This window comes from Drosophila mojavensis, unplaced genomic scaffold, assembly GCF_018153725.1.
Source record: "Drosophila mojavensis isolate 15081-1352.22 unplaced genomic scaffold, ASM1815372v1 contig_49, whole genome shotgun sequence".
In the NCBI taxonomy this organism is placed as follows: Eukaryota; Metazoa; Arthropoda; class Insecta; order Diptera; family Drosophilidae; genus Drosophila; species Drosophila mojavensis.
The window spans coordinates 3,279,658-3,299,758 of NW_025318872.1; the positions used below are offsets into that span (position 1 = coordinate 3,279,658).

The 20,101-nt window shown below is 38.4% G+C and overlaps 1 protein-coding gene across 6 annotated transcripts in view; it reads right to left on the reverse strand.

The window, feature by feature from the left end:
* Nucleotides 1-20,101, reverse strand: part of LOC6578020 (protein sickie) — a 299,838-nt gene that overhangs the window by 143,012 nt on the left and 136,725 nt on the right. For 4 of the 6 annotated variants that reach the window (XM_015165951.3, XM_015165950.3, XM_032729136.2 and 1 more), the window contains exon 3: nucleotides 5,390-5,560. In XM_015165951.3, coding sequence (XP_015021437.1) covers nucleotides 5,390-5,560 — 171 coding nt within the window. Of the gene's footprint in view, nucleotides 1-5,389; nucleotides 5,561-8,312; nucleotides 8,403-20,101 lie in introns of those variants that run through there. The other 2 variants (XM_002003915.4, XM_015165946.3) reach the window with 1 other exon arrangement.

A 20,101-nucleotide genomic window follows, 5' to 3' on the forward strand; every position in this document is an offset into this window, starting at 1 on the left:
GGAGATTTTGTATAGCTATAAATCAATGAAAATCGTCTTTGTTAACATCTTAATTTAAATTAAACATCATGAAATTCATTTCTAATTGCAACTCCTCCTTTTATCACTGTGTAAATGTATTTGCCCTGAAAATAACAATCTATGGCGTTTGCCTTTGGAATAGCAAATCGGGTAACAAAAGGCGCTGCCTGCAACAGAAGCAGCCGACTCAAGCGTAAGAGTGGGGCAGGGCATCTCTTCGACTCGGTTAGTTCAAGATGGCCAATTATATAAGACACAGCCGGAGCTTATTTTGCACTCAATGCTTTTTAGACACTCAAATGCTTTTTAGACATAGACAAAGGGATAGCATGAAAAAGACAGAATTATAGAGAGAGAGAGGCTGATATAAATTGAAAGGAAGGTAGGTAGGCGTGGCACTGGTTGTTGCCCAGGCGAAATCAAATTAGTACCTTAGTAAATTTCATTGTGAAATATGCACAAATTGCCTTTTGTCATAGCAGCAAGGCTGGCTAATTTACCATGGACTTTGAAAGCAGGATAAATACACTGAAGAAAAATATTTCAGAAAATGGTAGAATAAATTATAAATTTAGTACAGGAATGAACTTTTATTATATACATATATTAAACTACAATTGCTGAAAAGATATTATTTTATTTACAGATTTATTTGGAATGAATAAATATAATTTAGTCTATATTGGAACAATATTAATATAAAAACTTTTTCTTAGCTGCATCATAACTTAACTGACTTTTACCCTATCAAATTAATATTTAATTTATATGACTAATATTTAATTTAATATATTATTTAAATTATACATAATTAAATAAAAATAATTATAATTGTACTCAATACTCTGAATCGAAGGAATAGTTTTGCTAACTATTTCTAGCTTATTTTAAAATATTTTATTATTTTATTCAAAGCAGGATATATCTGCATTAGCCGAATTTTAAACAGTTTTAGAGTATCTGCATTATCGCATAACCAACTAGATAACATCGCCATAGCTTTCTAGCTTTTATTTTAATGTAATCCAAGACTATCTGGTATCTGTATATAGCCATTGCTGTTGCATTTACTCTGCGCTTTAAGCAAGTGCAGCCCTGACCTGGGAAGCCACTTTCCAGCTTCATTTTAAACGCCATGCACTGGGGCTCTTTAATTTTGTGCGGGTCCTTTTGGCAGGCATTGCCAAGTGCTGCCTTCAAAGTTGACTTTGAACACTTTTACGTTTCGCTGATTTTTCAAGAGTTGCACTTTTTTCTGCTTTTTGCCAGCCTGCTTTGGCATACGAGTTGCCATCTTGTGTGAGTGTGTGTGTGTGTGTGATTCCTTGCCCCCATTTGAGAACGGATCCAGTTTTTTTTTTTTCCATTTCTTCTTCACTCATTAGAAAAACGTTACGAAAGTGGTAAAAAATTGCACTACGTGTTGCGAAGGGGACTTTTCTCCACGAAAATAAAAACTGCATGTAAAGTTTGCACCAAAGTAGCAAAAAAACGTGAAAAAGGAAAAGAAATATATAAAAGGCAAAGCTGAGCAAAAAGTTTATTACAAACTTCGTGGAGTGAAAAACGCGCCAAGGAGGGAAAACGAAAACTAAGTAAAAGTTTAATATTTGATTTAAAAGTTGATCAAATTTACTTTACTCCACACTCAAACTTGGCGCTCTGCGTGTTATTTGTTTTTATTGAATTTATTTGAATGTGTCTTGCAGCCTGGCAGCAGCGCCCGCTCCACTCTTATGGACGAGGGGAACGGCTTGGTTTGTGTCTCGGCTAACGCGTTGATTTTTCATTTCGTCGTGCAAATATGAAAAACAAACTGAACAGTGAATGCAACAATGGGCGCACAGCATAAAAACAGGAGCAGAGGGAGAAGCAGAAACCGAAGCAGAAGCTGAAGCTGAAGCAATAGCAAAAAGAAAAAACTGCATCACGAAAATGGGAAAATTTTCCAAATGCCTTTGTTTGTTTGCGCTGAAATGGAAAACGCGGCCAACTGCAGCAGCAGGAAAATCATTCAGCATTGTTTATAAGCTCGGCTAAAGGCTATGCAAGAGAGCATACTAATTTGGATATGAAGCATGCCCGAGCAGTAGGCGTCACGAAACATAAAAGCAAAGTTCAGACCTCAGACAGTTGATTGCTAAGCAAAGATGAAATTGGATCGCAAGAGAAAACTGCGTAATTGAATTGCTAGAGAATGTTTTTATAAGATAACTTACTTTATAAATGAAGTTCTATATAAATCTGTTGCATTACTTTTAATTTAAATTATTATACGAGTATTTGAAGAAATTCTTTATATTCTTCAAATTTAGAATATAAAGAATTTCTTCTTGTTGGCAAAATTTAATTCTATTTTGGTTTTCTGTTTAAATAAATAATAAATTAATATAAATAATAATAGCTTATAACAAAAATTTATATTTTCTAGAAATAGTTCAGATTGCCTTTAAATTGTTTTTTCCTTTAGTTGTTTTAGCCAAGCTAATGTATAGAGCATTAGCTTAGTCTTCATATAAATACAAAAAAACGTGAACCTTTGCTTACTTTTCACGCTGAAATTTCAGCTGATATTTTCGCTAGCCAAAAAACCCCGTAGATACTTGTAAATATTCATAGAGCCTCGGGAATTATATTTGCCACACACACACCCACACACCCGCACACACATGCACTTTGACAGACCCACACAGATCACATGCTGCTCCAGCGCGATGAAATTTGAACAAAAACATTTCGCATGCTACCGACTAATTTTGGCTGCAAAATTCCTCCGCAGCTATTGCCAAATTGAGTTTGCGCTTGGAGTGGCTGCCGCTGAGCCCCATTACCAGAGGCCCCCACCCCCTTGCTAAAATGCAGTTCAGTGCAGTGGAGCTAACTCAATTTGGCGCCCATGTCACATACGTCAACGCGTGCCACGCCCACAAAGTGGGTCGCACTGCCAATTTGTCAGGATTTGCTGCAGCACGTGCCACATCGCACGTTTAGCTTAGCTTATCATTTTCTCAAAGCGCGACTCTGCTATTCTCTCTCTCTCTCTCTCTCTCTCTCTGTCACTCTCTCTCTGTCTGTCTCTGTCTTTCTCGCTGTCTCTCTCGGTCTGAGTTGTTTTCTTAGACCTCGGCTATTTAATATGCAAAACGTCAGTCGCCGAAAAAACTGACAAAGTTGAAATAAATTTTTATTCCATGGACTCTGTTTGCACTCCTAAATCGGCAATGAACTTGCCGCAGAGCCAAAAAGGAAAAGCGCCTAGAGAACAGGGCGAATGAGTGGCTAACAGGATATCCTGTTAAGAGCTGAATCTATAACTAGGTGCATTTGTTTATCGTGGGTAAAGATTACTATTAATAAAATTGATCCATTTTGAGACATATTTTAAAGCACAAATCAGAGAGCTACACAAGTATCAAATATATTACAGCAACAGTGTTTCCATATTCTACGGATTCTAAAAGAGAACGTCCTTCGAATATGGGACACCTCATAGGTTTGTTAGATAGACTCGCCGAATATGAACAGCCCTGTATATTCAAAAGAGACAGCGTTGCTTTTAAGGAGCTGGTTTACGTTTATTTCTCCAACTTGACGATCTTTACTTATTAGCAAACTTAACTCAACTACAATATACCCTGCTCTGAAAATATCGTCCCTCTGCTGAGTATAAAAATATGCCAAGGCAGCAGTCGCAGTCCTTCCGTCCGTATTTGTGCTCCTTCTAACTAGGCTCGAGGCTCAGGGCTATAAGAGACAAGAGAGAATCAAATACATATCTATAATATATATACACTACATATATATATAGTCTAGTTTTGTGCGCTGTCTGTTCGACTGCTTTAAAGGCCGCTCACGTAGCAGACGAAAGAAAAACGCAACGCAATTGCAGACGAGCCGAGAAAGAAAAGCCGAAAAAAGGAGAAATTTTCGCGTCTGAACGTTAATTTAAAAACGATGCACAGCATCTGGCAAAGTTTTTAATTTTAATTTCATAAATGCAATGAAGTGCAGCTGCGCTCGAATCCGCAGATCCGCAATCCACAGCCAAATCGAATCAGCGAGAAGGAGGTGGCGTATGCTTAGTGCGCCGGAAATCATTTACGGACGTAACGTCTAAACGAATTTCCAAACGCTCTGCACAAAGTTTGTCATACGCCGCGTGGTACAAGCGGGCCAAAACGACGAATAAAAATATATGTGGCCACGACTGTGTCAGTGCTGTGTATTTAGCGTGGTTTCAGCCAAGTTTAGCCATATATTCAAATTGAAAATGTGCAAATTGCTTTCCGGGGTTTATCGACTCACAGTTGACATTTTCCTCTACTTCTTTAATAGCTAAAATCTAGCTTTATTTCTCTATCTCAAAGAGTGCCAACGCTGTTTTAACCAGTCAGTCAGTCAGTCATTCAGTCCGCTAGGCAGTTGCACGGCTCGAGTTGACGAATGCACGAAAAACCACGTAATGACACACACAACCAAATGTGTGGCTGCCTTTCACATACACACACCCACACACATACAATGCGAACATATTTTCACGTTCGGATCGCATTTACATGAATCCGCCTGAAAAACAATTAACGCATATTCCACAAAAAAAGAGTGACTCATGCGATGTTAGCTGAAAACTCAAGCGATAGAGTTTCCCACGTGCACGAATGCCTGGAAATTTGTACCTCGCATAAAATGCGGTGGTTGAAGGTGTGTTTGGGGCCAAAAGTGCAGGGGTTAAACGTGGGCGTTTCAAGTCAAAGGTTAAGGCAAAGGCAATTGCAAACAGCACAAAAAATGAGCCGAAAGTGAGACAGGACAGACCGTTTGGAGCGCAGTTAATGAAAAACCTTAATGAAGTCAGCAAATGATATCATGCGAATAAGATGTGTGTCATGAGCTATCAGAATGTGAATGGAGATAGCTCTGATAAATAAAAATTACTTTAATCTTAATGCGAAAAGCTCTCAAAACTCATTATAACTTTAAACCTTTTTCTAGGTATTGATATCTTCAAAGTTGATCATTTTTATAGAGTGGACTCCATTTAAACTCATTTAATATTTCAAAATTGTTTATTTTTATCACCCTTTTTTTAAATTTAAAAAATTAATTAATTTGTAGTATTATTAATGACTATGAAAAGAATCCAAAACGGATTCTCATGCCATCCATTAGTTGACTATTAACCAAAATGTTTTCTTGAGTCTTTTCTTTAAGCATACAAAGCTTTGATAAAACAGAAATTTTTTAGATACGTCACTTGTGCCTTTTTTATTCATTTAAGTCTAATTAGGGAAGGGTAAAATTCTATTTTTAATTTCCTAAAATATTTTATATATTACACCATATGAACTATATAATTTTTCTGACTTACCATTTGCTGTTGATTCTTTGGTTTCTTGACTAGATCGGGCACCTTGAAGCTGGTTACGGCCTCGATGACCTCGGCGAGGAGCAGGCCATCCCGACAGTCGGCCGAAAGATCTGTGACCTTTCGCTTCGACTTGGCACGTTCCAGATAGTAGTTCGCCCAGTCCGTGTAGATCTGCAATCGAGTTAAAGAGAAGTTGAAGGCATTAAAAACTGTTTTCCAACGATTGAACGACATTCTACATAGCCATTGGCTGCTGCAATTAAGAATTTCTGCAATACTTTTCGCCAGCTGTTCGTGTTGCACAAGCTGCAGCCAGTGCAAGGCCTTCACTGGGCCGCACTGCACTCCTCGGTCTGGGCTATCAGGAAATCATTAGCAGCAGAAATCTCCCAGCCAGACAACATATGCCCAGAATACAAACAGTTTTGACAGCCTGCAGTTGGCTATGCAAACAAATTAAACTCCGGCCATTTAGTGGCCGAAAATATCCTTCGAAGCGAAAGTCGTTAAGGAAATCTGTGCGACAGATTTTTGCAAACCATCTGTCTGTGTATGAGTGTGTATATGCATGGTTATATTTGTATGAGTGTATGTATATTATTCAGTTCTATAGTGTAATTATAACGACAAGAGTTTTGTGATTTGATAGGAGAGTGAGTGTGTGCTTAAAAGGATATGTTACGATACTTCAGCTCATGCAAGACATGATATTTGGTTGAATATGAAATAACAATATACATATATCCTATAGTAAATGACTGATTTAAGGTATATTGGCACCTTAGGGAAACTTTAGAACTTGAGAATACACTCATTGTTTAGCATAAACTTGCTCGATATACATAGTCAGATCTGATAGGTGAGATGTATGTAATGTTGGATAAACATGCATAAATCATTGATATTTTTGATATATTTCAAATAAGGTAAGAGTACTTAATTAGTTTTATAGGCACAGAAGATATCATTTTTAAAAGAAAGGTATAAACTGAACTAATTCTCTTTTAATAATTTCACAGTACCGATAAAGAAACGAGCTCACCAGAGATTTTTGTATAAATATATACAACGATGATCTTAATAAAATAAATCAATAAGCTAAAAAGTATATTACTTTTTCGATAAAATCACAACTTATCCTTAGAAAAAGCCGTTTATTTTGAACCAGAAAAAAAATTGAGAATTATCAAAATCCGTCGATTCGTGGTACACAGTATCAACTAGTCTCTTTATTATTATCTTCTAGTCCTCCTACAAGTTTTTCTATTTATTTCTCTATCGTTTCAAGACAAGAGGTCTAACACCTGCCAGACCCCTAAGACGACTTAAACGGCAGGGCTTTGCCAAAACAATGGGTGTACAATAAATATTATTATTATTATTTTTCTTTTTTCTCAGTCCTCACAAATTGAGTGAGGTTTGGCCTTAATTTTATGTGTTGTTAAAGTACTATATGTGATTGTACAGTTTCTACACTTAATAAACCAAAAATAAAATAAAAATCGTTTCAAGTTGAATAACTTCATTTCAAAAATAACCCAATATTAAATTTGAGCATAAATACTTAGAATATATTTTGTTCTTTATACTCGTAATATATTTTGTTCATTATATCCCTAAATTCCTTAGATATATGTATATTAATGTACCCATGATTTAATGTGTACTGCGAGCAAGCTGAATTAAATTATTATTGTTTTTGTTCTGCCACAAAGTAGGAAAGTTGGTTCAGTTACTTTTTTCCCGACATTGCATTTGGGGTCTGTCGCACTGTTGCTCCTGGGCAAAGCCTTTGCCGCTTGTGCACGTCGTTAGCCGCATCCTTGCGTAGTTTTTATTATAGCTCATCCTGCTAATTCTGTAGCATTGCCATTTTCCTTTAGCCAGCTTCCAGCTCTGCTCTCCATATGCATGCGACACATTTTATGTGCGCCTTGCTTGGCAATAAAAATAGCTGGCATTGTACTTTGCGTTTGGCCCGTCTGTTTGTCTATCTTTTCCTTCTTTCGTGCTGTACGACTCGACGTCCGTTTGTCCGTTCGTCTAGCTCTCTATTTTGCGCCCAAGCTACGAGTGAGCTTTACAGTTGTTACGGAGGCGGGAGCATATACTACTTAACAAAGGCCTGGCCTAGACTTTGGCTTATGCATTTCTTCCTCTCTGTGTGAGCAGTTGTTGCCTGCAAAGGTTTTAGGCCCGGGCTTGGACTTTGGATTTGGCTTTGACTTTGGACAAAATAAAGTGAAAACATGCCCCTGCAAAATAACTGAGCAAATGCAATCGCACTGGCAATGTCAGTGGCAATGGCAATGACAATGCGAGCTGTAACTGTCGTTGTCAGTGGCATTGGCTATGGTTGGCTGTTGCTGTTTCTATTTCTACGTCTGTGTCTGTTTCTGTTTCTGTTTCTGGTTTCTGGTTTTAACAACTGGCAAAGAGCCGGCTAAGCCAATGCCGCAAATATGCTGCCTGGGGTCTAACCGAATAAATGAAAGTTCACCCACAACAAATACGGCAAAGCAATCGACTGCTTGTGTGCTCGACTCGTTCCCTTTCCCCTTCCCCTTCCCCTTCACGTTCTGGTCCAGCTTTGTTTTTCCTTCTGTCTCGACAGTAGCCAAACAACAATAAACTGTGCAGTTGTCTTGTCCTCATAGAGCTAGCATTCAGCTGCCCAGACATATGTGTGTATGTGTGGCCAATATACCCCCACCTCTCTCTCCCACTCTATGCATTTGCCTCTATCACACACTTTATGACAGCCAATATCAAAGGCAAGATGTAAATAAAATTCAGTTAGTGCTGCAAAGCGTAAAGTGCATGCCGTGTAACAGTGCTAAACAATTTCCATTGACTAATCAATTTTACAGCTATTAATTTGCTCTCTTCTTCATCTTCTCCTCCATCTCTTTGTCATACAAACCTTAGCATAGTCGCTCGTCAATATGCCGTTGATGTTATCGCAGGAGCCCTGGTAACTAACGCACCGGCCCAACATCCTTTTTCCAGGACGCCAATGAAATGCAACTCGCGAATTTGCAATTAGATGAGTAAATTTTAAAGTTTTTTGTTCCTTTTCAATTGATTCACATTTTCATTTTCATTTTTTCCAATGTACATTTGCTTTCAATGAATTCATTCATTCATCTAGATTTTTCTTGTATTTTTTAAGTGTGTAGATTTTAACTAATTAAAATTATAGTTCATTTTATATATACATGATATGTATATTATTATATTCATTTATTTTCATATATTTTTATAAAGCTTTTTATTCAAATACAAAAAGTCTACGTTTATATTTATTAATTTTATTTATTTCACTCCTTGTTACGTTACAAATTAATGTGAATAGTAATATTTTCGCTTATTTAATTTATATATGATTCAATCTATTATTATAATAATTAGTTAATCAATTATATTTTGTGTTTTTTTTTTTTTTTTTTTTTTTTTGTAAATCTACTGTTTTTGTTTTTTTTTTTCTTTCAAATTTTATTTATATCATCTTTTTCATTATATTTTGATTATTATGCTTTATTTTTCCTGAATATATACAATATATACAATTTATGGGTTTTGCTTAGAATTACGTTTAATATTTATTTAATTATAAACTAATGTATTGTTGTTATTTAGGTGATGTAAACGTATTTTTAGTTAAATAAATTAATTATTATATACGAATTCTATGGAAAAGAATTTACTTTTAATCAGATCTAAGCAAATTCATATCTATTTTGCCTTATGCTTCTATATAAGAAAAGGATTGAGAACAGGAATGAGCACTTCATTCTATATGCAATAGAATGAAAGTATTTCCGGGCATGGCCCATTTCTTTTCTTATATGTATGTTTAGCATCATTTTTATTATAATACTTTCGCAGCTTTTGGCATTTTTTAGCAGCCCATTAGACAGCAATTGCTGCCCCTTAACCATCCACACTCTGGCACACACAGTTATCACATATTATGCACCTTTGTTGCTCTCATATTTATGAGGCCCTGGGCGCTTTTTAAGCCCGCAACAACAGCTACAGCTTCATAAATATAAAATTAAAGCGCCGGCAAGTATGTAACATTTTTCGCTGGTTTTTGTATATTTCTTTGCCAACACCATTAAAATGTCAATTATGATAAAGTTTTATTGAAACACCGCAGCACATTACGGCTTATCAGCGGGGCCAGGCGGAGCCCCTCCCGGAAAGTATGCAATAATAATAATAAACATTAAGCGGCAGGCGGTGCTGCTTTTTACCCTTTTCAACGCCAAGCACAGCTCCGGCCGGAACGTAGCCGGCCCATTTCGTGTTGTGTGTTTCGGAGGCGTTCAGCATTCGCACGCCCACTTTTCGGGCGAGAACTAATTGAAAATGAAAGTGAAAGCTTGAGGAGTCCAATACAACAGGTTGCGAGACCCAGCGCCCACTTCTCTCGCACTCCCTGTCCGTGGATAATTGGCGTCGACACCCTTGTCAGCAAACAGTCCGGAGCAGATTTTTGGATACATAGCAAAATTTGTTGGCCTGCTGAGCTCTAGTTTTGTTGGCCAACCTTCTGCGCGCACTCAAAAGGGGTTGACAAATCGTGTTGGAAATCAATTTGGTTGTCTCTAGTAGGCAAAAAGGTCAAATGCCATTTGCTAAATGAAAAAGCGCTTGACAAACAAAACTCTACGAACTCAGCCACGCCCACCAACCCACTATCTAACACACACCGCCCACCGCCCACCGCCCCACGTTTTGCTCTTATCTTGCCCGAACTCTGGCTCCGTCTGGGGGTTTTTCTTTCTTTGGCGTTCGCCCGCCCGAAATGTCAGTGAAATGTCAAAATAAAAGTAATGCTGATAAAAATTTTATAGCTTGTCAGAAATGCTAACGAAAAGAGAAGTTGGAAGACGGGGGAGGGACAAAGTGCCTGCAGGGGCGTTTGTTTCTCATCTGAGTTCCCTATCAACTGTCGCGACTTGGGTACTTTAGTTTATTGGAATTTGCATGAGACAGCTCTCGAAAGGTGGCAAAGTAACGCGAGTTCTTAACACAACAAAATTTATGTTAAATCGAACGACAGCCAGCAGTTAAAATAAAAAAGGAAATGTCGATATTTATATAGATATGTATGGATGTATAGGTGTACATGTATGTGTGTTTTATCTCCTGGTTTCCAGTTACTTAAAGCAGCTTTACAGCTCTGCAGCTTTAGATACTTTGTGCCTTAAAGCCCATTCAGGTGTGTTTAATACAACACAGCGCAACAAACTTTGGGAAGCTATCAATCAGCGGCAATAAATTATACAGCAGATAAAATTGAAGGCATATAAACTGCTGGCAGAGTGTAAAAAAGTTATTTATACATGCAGTCTAGCATTATTTGAAGGAAAATAAAGAATATAGGAAATGTGAGAGAGTAACCTATAAATAATTGTGTATTGATATGTTTATATACATAACGCAAATATCAAAATTGATATTATTAATATACATATTAGATAAATAATATTATTTACTTTATATGTTATCAATAAATACAAATTATTTATATTTGATCTATTGAAATAGTAATAAATAAATAATAAGCATTAATAAATTTCCTTATACATTCCATAATTAAAATAAATTTTATATAGTGAATCCATCAAATTTAATTTAAATTATAAGTCTAATAAACTTTATTTTATATTTTTAAATTTATTTTCGAATTGTTTATCAAAAATAATATTTCTATTATCGATTTTTAAAGAAAATTTGCTGTCATGTGTAATCGATAAGCTTAGCGAAAACCATTGACAACCTGTTGGGTCTAAGCCCAAAAATTTGCTTTGATGGGTTTACACGGAGTGTAAATTCACCCTCCCACGTAGCTGGGCGCTATTCTCCGGGCAAGCTCATTAAATTTGATTGCATTAAAGACTTTTATCGCATTTGACCAAACGTCTCAATTCGATTTGCCTCCAGTCAAGTCAAGTCAATTCAAGTCAAGTCAGGCACAGTGCCGAGCAGCAAAATCTCAGTCAATTGACATTTGAAAGTAATGTCAAAACAATCTCTGTCACCTTTTTGCTCCATGTCTTTGATTTCATTAGGGAGCCGAGTGTGTGGACTGGGAGCAGATGGGATGGTTTGCTTTGATGCTGGGCCCGGCTGATTGGCAACGTGTTGATGTGCGCATTCAGCCAGCCCGATTGCCATGTGCTCGTCCACTCTGGGGTGGCGACTGTCAACTGTCAACTGTCTGTGTCCCCAGCAACAACAACAACAACAACAACAGCAGTTTCAGGGGCAAGTGACATAATTCCGGCTATATCTTTGCTATAAAAATGCTATAAAACTGAATGGATTGTAAGTAAACATTCGCCCACACACTCAGTGGACTATAAAAACTATTCAAAAACTTGAGATGTTTTCTAGATAATCTCAAAACGAATGTTTATACTCATTCACGAAAGTGAATCAGTATATTGGTTTTGTGCAATGTCCGTCTTGCTGTCCGTCCGTCTGTCCGTCTGTCCGTCTGTCCGTCCGTCCGTCTGTCCGTCTGTCCGTATGAACGCAATCTATTTCGGCGCTATTGAAGCTAGAGACTTGAAATTTGGAACACATACTCGTGTATATCTCCGATTTATAAAGTGTTAAAATTTTCCCGATCCGCCTTCTAGGGGCGTGGCAAATCGGAAAATGCATTTTCCGACATACCAGAAATCATGTTAGTTAAAGAGCTAGAAAGCTGAAATTTGGTATGTAGGTCCGCGTTGACCACCCAAGATCACGAGCTATGGCGGATATATCTACGCCCATTGGGGGCGTGGCAAATCGGATAAAACTGTATCTCCTAAAGTTGTAAGCCTAGAATGCTGAAATTTTGCACGTCAGCTAATGGTATGACTCTATAAAGTCTAAAGATAAAATTATAAGTCTATGCCCATTGGGGGCGTGGCAAATCGGACCTGAAGATATAGTGATTTTTTAAATTCTCCTATATTTTGGACACTGCTGATGGCAGAGACCTCAAATTTTGTATATATACTCGGACTGATCACCCAAGACCAAAAAGTTTTGTCGGATATATGTCCGCCCACAGGGGGCGTGGCAAACCAAAAAAGTTTATATCTCCTAAAGTATACTAGCTAGAAGCTTTAAATTTGGATAGTTGAGTTACTGGTAGCCTCCTCTATCGATTCCCCAAAAATAATTTTTACGCCTCTTTAGGGGCGTGGCATATCGAAAAATACCCTGTAATTTTCACATTTTTTGAGGGTAAGCATTCAAACTTTGCAGTTAGGGTACCGTTATCTCTTTCTAAAAACTGACCAAAAATGAGGTGTCTACGCCCAGTTGGGGCGTGGCAAATCGGAAAAACCTGTATATTCTACAGTGTTAGAGCGAAACTTAATTACTAAATTGTTGATGGGATGTGAATGAGTATTCCGCAGTCGGTAACGCCCGACTGCAACGTTCTTACTTGTTTTTATATAGATTCGTTTTAGTTTTCATAATACATGTATTTCACGTCTATATATATATAGAAATGATTTGCAAAGCTTTTTTATGTAAGAACAATCGATGAGTCTCGAATGCCCAACTAGGAGATAAGTTGATACACTTACGAGCAGCTCCTTGAAATATTTTGAATAGTTCTTTAATAGAATGCATATGAAACATACATATAGAAAATCCTAGCCCCTCAAATAGATTTTCATAATAACTTCATTGAATTTCAATGAAATAATAAAAAATCTAGAAGATCGAGATATGCCGACTCGCCTGTTTATCAGGAACATATACCCCTTACGAAAGTAGCCACGCCTTCTTCTGACTGAATCATTTTGGCTAAAATGCAAATATTCTATGAATTTATGGATGGGGATATCTAAAAGTGATTTTAGCCTTTGCAGTTTCGTTCTTAAACTACATTTATTTATCAATTTATATCCCAATTTATATAAATGTTTTTTCGCTTCAATAAAAGACTCTCTCCCCGATTCTATCAGCAAAAGATGTCATAAACTAGAGCCCAACTATAGACCCCTATTTCAAGGGCTAACCAGCGTCTGCTCCACTGGCCTTACGTAGGTGTGTCAAGTGGACAAAATGGACTAATTTATTGGTGGCACTTCAGACGCCCACAACGGCAAGTGTTGATAGTCGCAGGGAAGGAACGAAAGGCAGAGCGAGGAGGAGAACCGATGCGTTGTCTACTCTATTCGTTGTCTATTTCATTAATTGATAACAATTTTTGTCACAATTAATGGCAGCCAGTCGTTACGCCTCATTTCGCTGAGTGTGCCATGAAGTCCAGCCCCAAGTCGGGGCGGACAGCGAAAGAAGCAAATCTAAATAAATAATAAACGTTGAGGGGAGCAGGAACAAAAATTTGATATATAAATGTATATAAATAATTGTAGCTGATAAGGCTGAGAGCGAAAGAAAAAGCAACGTGGCCTGTCACACTGTCATATAAATAAAATATATACATTTACCGTAGGCAAAAAGTTTTCCAACCCCGCCCCCCACAATTGCCATGACAGCAAGTGGAGCGCGGGCCGTTTGTCGCATTTAATAATGACAACTCATCAAAAATGTATATGACCTACTACTAGCTCGCCTCATCAAAGATGCCAAAACCAGGAGAAAAACCCCAAACGGAGAGAGAACTTGTTGTTGTGGGATGCCAAAATAAAACAAAAATATAGCAAAACGAACCCAAAACACTGATCCCAGACCAAAGCGAGGCGAGAGTTGAGAAAACTTTTTCATTCGAGCCGTTGCCGCTGGCACTTTATGGCATTTGGATAGTCCTCAGTGGGCTGTTAAAACGTTCAGGCCCAGCTGAGGCTAAGTGCTCAAATTAGTGGCGGGGCCAAGGGACAGGACTCTGAATAATTGAATTCAGCAAGCCAAAAAATCCCAACAAATAAACTAGTTCGTACACACACACATATGCAAAATATCTCAGAGTTTTACTAGCAGAACAATGTTATAAATTATACACAAGAAATAACATCTATTACTTGGAATTATACTATTATATATATATAAAATAATTCTAATTTTTTTTAAAATAAATTTTACATTTTTCTCTAATATTTGCTTTTGCCTCTACTGCCGGCATATTAAAGTTTTCTTCAATGAAGTATGGCAAATAGGATATTCACATTGGTACACCCTCTCATCATTCTTATTTGAATAGTTTTGCCGGTAGTTAGAAGCTGTCATGGCCAAAGAGTCAAACGGCTCTCTTAACGTGTTTCTTTATCGCTCGCTCGAATGAAGTCCTTTGACCGAGTTATGCTTTCATCCTCTCAGGCTTTTAGCCTGTTGCTGCATGGAACTAATTGCCCAACGCATCAGTTGCCTGACTAATTTTGCATAAAATGTGCACAGCAGAAAAAAAGAGGAGGGAAACCAGTTGACCAATTGACCAAGAGCCCATCGAGGCTGACCACAGGACACAGAGGACAGTTGGTCAGGATGTGTGTGTGTGTGTGTGTGTGGCCAAGTCAATGGCCGCACGGGCAATTGAGCACAGCTGCTGCCCTCGGTACGTGCATGTGTGTGGGTGTGTGTGTGTGTGGGTGTCCGTGTAGGTGTCCCTTTAGTATCAGCCTATGCCTAGCATAATATTGAACAATTACCAGGCATAAAAGCCAGCATTTGACCGCAGCTCGTGCCAAATCAATAAGGCGGCCAAAAATAGCCAAAAGCCGGTCAAATTCAATTTGGGTGAGAATGAGAAAATTGACACCGAAATGCAAACACTGGTTGGGTCAGCCAGGCATTAAATTTTCAATCAGCATAGCTACAAAAAGGAAAGAAACGAAAAACTGAAGCTGAAGAACAGCTAAAAGCTGAGCTTCAAGCGCTTTTTGGCTAAGGCTTTCTTTCCACATTTATGTCTTCTTTGTTTCCTGAATTTTGTTTTTAATTATGTTTTCAATTAATTATGCGGCAACACATTTTCAGTCAAAAAGTTTTTTAACGGGCCGCTCGCGCGTTTATTTAATTACCACCAAGAAATCAGGGGACGAGCCGGCTTTCCATGCCGGCTTGGCCTGGTTTCAGCTCGACTTATTATTATGCCGCACGAATGGCAGCCTGTTAACAGCTGTTAACGCTGCTCGCGTGTTTAGGCCAAGTTAACTGCCTCGTGAGTCACCTGCAATTGACGTGATGTAAGAAAGTACGAGAGAGAGAGGGAGGGAGAAAGGGAGTGGATGCGAGCGGGCACGAAGAGGAAGAGAAATGAAACAATTGGCAAATGCAACCCTTTTGATGTAGGCATTACGCATACGCAATGTGCGCCGAAAGCAAAAGCAAACTGCTCGAAACAGTTGGAAGCAATCAAAGTTTGCCACAGGCTGTTTAGTGGGCGGGACAATGGGGCGGAACTGCCGAGTTGGCGCCCTTTTCAAGCAGTTTTTTTCTCGCTTCTTTATGTACTTTTTTCCACGGCTCCACCTGCAAATTTATAGCGAAAAATCAAATACAAGACACAACGTGATAAAAGCTTTAAAAGGCAGAGCTGGCAAAGGAATGGGAGAGCCACCCTCTCGTCTAATGGCTTCATTTGTAGTGCTAAGTACGAAGGGGCTGGGGGTGCGAAAAAAAAGGGTTTTTGGCGCCTGCTCGTGTCTCCCGTAAATTGCCACATTATGCGGCTTATATAAGAGAAATCATAAATAATTAGAGCCTCGGGGCCTAAGTGAGATTTGTTGTTCAGTGCACTGGGAAAAGGCGGAAGCTCGACTCTGACCTTGAAGCTGGGAGCAAAAGTGTGGCAGAAAAAGAGGGCGGAAAGAGAAACGCGAAAAGTAATAAAATAAGAAATAAAATATAATTTATTTAATGCATTTTTCAAGTCTCGGAGAAATGCAAATCAAGTAGCTGGCGACTTTCAGTTGAATTAAATAAGGACAAATTAAATAATAACTTTTGTTTAAGAATTTTCATACAGTTTTTAGCTAATTTACTATACTAGCATAGTTCATAGAATCAATATTCAATTTAATTATTCTATGCTTTCTCCAAGAGTCTCTTTCATACTCCATAATAAAATGAAAATTTGTAAAATTGGTTTATTTACTATAGTATAGTATTTTCCAGTTATTCCCGCTAATTCTGATGTAAGTTAAATTTTAATTTTTAAACACAAATTCCATTCCATTTACAATTTACTAATTTATTAATTAATTTATAATATATAAATGCATCAAAATATTTTACTAAAATATCTTGATTTAATTTTGGTTAACTTTATTTAATGCTAAAATTGCATGGAATTGTTAATGGTTTATATTGTTTAAATTAAGTATTTGCCATCACTGACTGTTAATAGTAATTAATATTATGCACAATAGAGGTTATCATTATAGCCGCGCTCGCACTTTTGGCTACGTCTATTAACCCTTCCACATTCTGAATTCAATTTAATAAACACTCTATTCGCTTAAAGTGATTTATTAATGACCGCAAACGCGATTTATCTCAGCATAAATTTCATTTCATATACATTATATATATATATGTATATGTATATATATATATATATATATATATATTTTTTTTTTTTTGCTTTTCATGCTTCATTTCAGCTGTTGACAAGGGTCACTGGGCGAAGAGAGGGAGCGAGAGAGAGAGAGGGGAGAATTGCAAGCAACACGAAAACATTTTCAATTTTTGTGCTTGGTATTTACACTTAATTAACTGCACTTTTGAAGCACATAAATTCCACTTGATTAAACCATTGGCTGCACTATAATTTCTGCCTTTTAGATAACTAACAGCACGGGAGGAACACAAACAAAAAGCGAGCCAATTAATTCATTAAACAGCAATGGAAACGACGACCACGCGCACTTCAATGAACCGAACGCGCGCACACGCGATGCTGCCACAGGCGGGGGCACGCAGTGGGGCAAGCTGCAAGCGTATGTAGCACGCTTTTCTATTTTCCCATTTTCTGTACGAAATGCGTGCTCCCGCGTTTTCACTTGAAAAAGTCTCGACGTGCGCGCGATCAGCCACAGACTGAGCGAAGAAAATAAACACACGACTTTTCCTTCAGCTGCTGGCGTAGATCGCTCTCTCCCACTCTCTCGATAGCTCACTCTCCCCCTCACTCCCACTCTCTTTCTCGTTGTGCGTGCTCCTTCGACTGATCTATTTTTGGCTAAAAACGCTTGGCAACATTTTCGATCTGGCGGGCAACATTTGCCGAGTGGACAGCCCCAAATCGTCTTGAGTTGGCTCACTGCAAATGTTGCTGCAAATATATTTAAATAAATTAAACTGGAAAGCAATGCTAGATTTTCAATTACCCAACCCCATATGGACTCTATGAAATCTGTACACAAAAAATATTTAAATTACAAAATCAACAATTAGATTTTGAAAGGGGAGCTCAACGTCTGCCAGATGCCAGCGGCAGCAACAGAAAAAAAAAACGAAGCCCCCAAAATGAGAATAATAGAAAACAAACCCGAAACAATAAAAGGAAAGTCATGAGGAAAGCATTAACATTTACAACGGCAACCAGAACAAGAAGAAGCAGCAGCAGTAGCAGCAGCACAATGCATAGTTGTAGCAAAGAAAATGTTCTTCATATGGTGGTGCGTGGGTGGTTGGGCTGGGTGGTTGCGTCTACTAAAAAAGGGGGCAGCACACAATGGCCAACAGCAACAGCAACGGCAACGGCAACAGCTAAATGTGAAATACAATATCAGAGTCAGTCGACGTGAAAAGTTTTCAGTTTCAGACGCAATGCAAATACGTCTTCCAAATTTAATTTACATTAAACAAAAAATAAAATGCAAACTATGGACTGAGAGACAAATGGCAAGAAGTTAATGGAAATTTGAAAACTGTAGAGGGGTCGATTGATGGACTATACACACTCTATGTATCATGCATATAAATTGCAATTTATTTATTGTGATGCAAAGTCTCAGCTCCACGCTTAAATAAGACGAAATCAAATAGAAAGTTTAACGAAAATATTGCATAATGGAGTCAGAATTCATTTAACTTTAGATTACAACAAAAGGTAGGCGATGCTTCACTTTTGTGAGAGGCAGAGAGGTTCAAAGTGCCAATGGCTAGGCACTCGAATCGATACCTAAATTAAGATACTGTTTCAAATGACAAAGGCTAAACTTGTCGCCTCTAGAACCTTCTAGTGGATCTATGTTCCAGTCAGGTTTAAAACAGTTTTAAAGCGACCAACTTGACCCCACACGACCCACTCGGTCAGCCCCGCTCCCTGCTGGCTCAGTCAGTTGTCAAACGAGTGTAAAATTAGCGTTGTAACCATTAGAGGTAAATATATGGAAACAAACTCTGAGCCAACCCAAGCGACAACCACGTGCAACAATTTGCTGGCAACATGCAAAGTCATAGTGCCGGCGAAAATATTGGGCATGCTGCAAAGTCATGACCTTCACAGGGGCAGGCGAGCAAAAGGGGTTACGCTTGAGCTTTCAAATAATTATGCAATAAATAAATTATAGTTTATAGTCAAGAGAAAACCTTTAACATCTTTATATATCCCATAGTTCGCCCCAATAAAACTAAATTCTTTTCTTCTTCAACTTGAACTTTACCTGCAACTTGTTTATCTTCCTATGGCGTAATTCTAAGGGTGTTTGCACACTTGTCTACACGTGCCTGGTGGAGCATGCTTGAGCTGGCTTCAAGACCAACTCGATTTGGCTGACAACTAATCCACACTGACAAGAAATGTCCATCTAAATGTATTGACTGACAGCGCTCTCGGCCCCTTCTCGGGCTCTGCCTCTGGGCCCTGCGACTAGACCAGACGCATCTACTATATCTAAATATATGCAGTGTGTTTCACAACTACAACTAGGTTGCCATTGTTGTTGTTGCTGATGTTGTTTTATGCTATTGCCACACGCTATTTTTACAAACAATTTTGCCAGTTGACAGGCGACGGCGTCAAGCAGCTAAACCTCCCTTTTCACCCAGACTGCGGCTGGGACGACATTGAACCACAGGAGGAGTCGCTGCACTGAACGGACGACATGGCAACTAAGTGGCCTGAATGTCAATGTGGATGTGGATGTGGACGTGGACGTGGATGTGGCTGAAGTTCATTTTGAAGTGGTTCTGCTGGCGGAGGAGGACGATGGTTGGGCATGGTCTGCGCCAGGGCTTGTTAGCTGATGCTGGTTTTTCTGCAATAGTTGCTTTCTTTTTGCAGCTCATTTTTATACCCTGTATGATGGGAATTTACAGAGGGAATTTTAGTAATATTTGAGCACTGCAGTGCATGGATCAATAAACTTTAATATGATTTTTATAAATTGTATTTAGATCGAGTGTGTGTGTCGAGGAAGGGTATGTGCTAGTCAGTCATTTTTAGATGTTTACTATTTTTTAGTCAATGCAAAAGCAAATTGCAATTTTCTGTTGCACTTGCTGCTGCTGCTGCTGTTGTTGTTGTTGTTGTTGTTGTTGTTGTTGCTGCTGTTGTTGTCACGTTGACCTGCTGAAGACTAATTGCAGTTAATGTGGCGTGTCAGCAGCGCCATCTAGTGCACAAAAGCTGCACTATGCACTATGGAGTACACAAGATAATTGCATATTACACCAATGCTCGCCCAACCCCCGAAAACCACCCCGCAGGCATAAACAAAAGTCGGCCTGGCGCAGTTCACGCTTAATTAAGTAAACTACTCATGTTAATTAACAGCAACA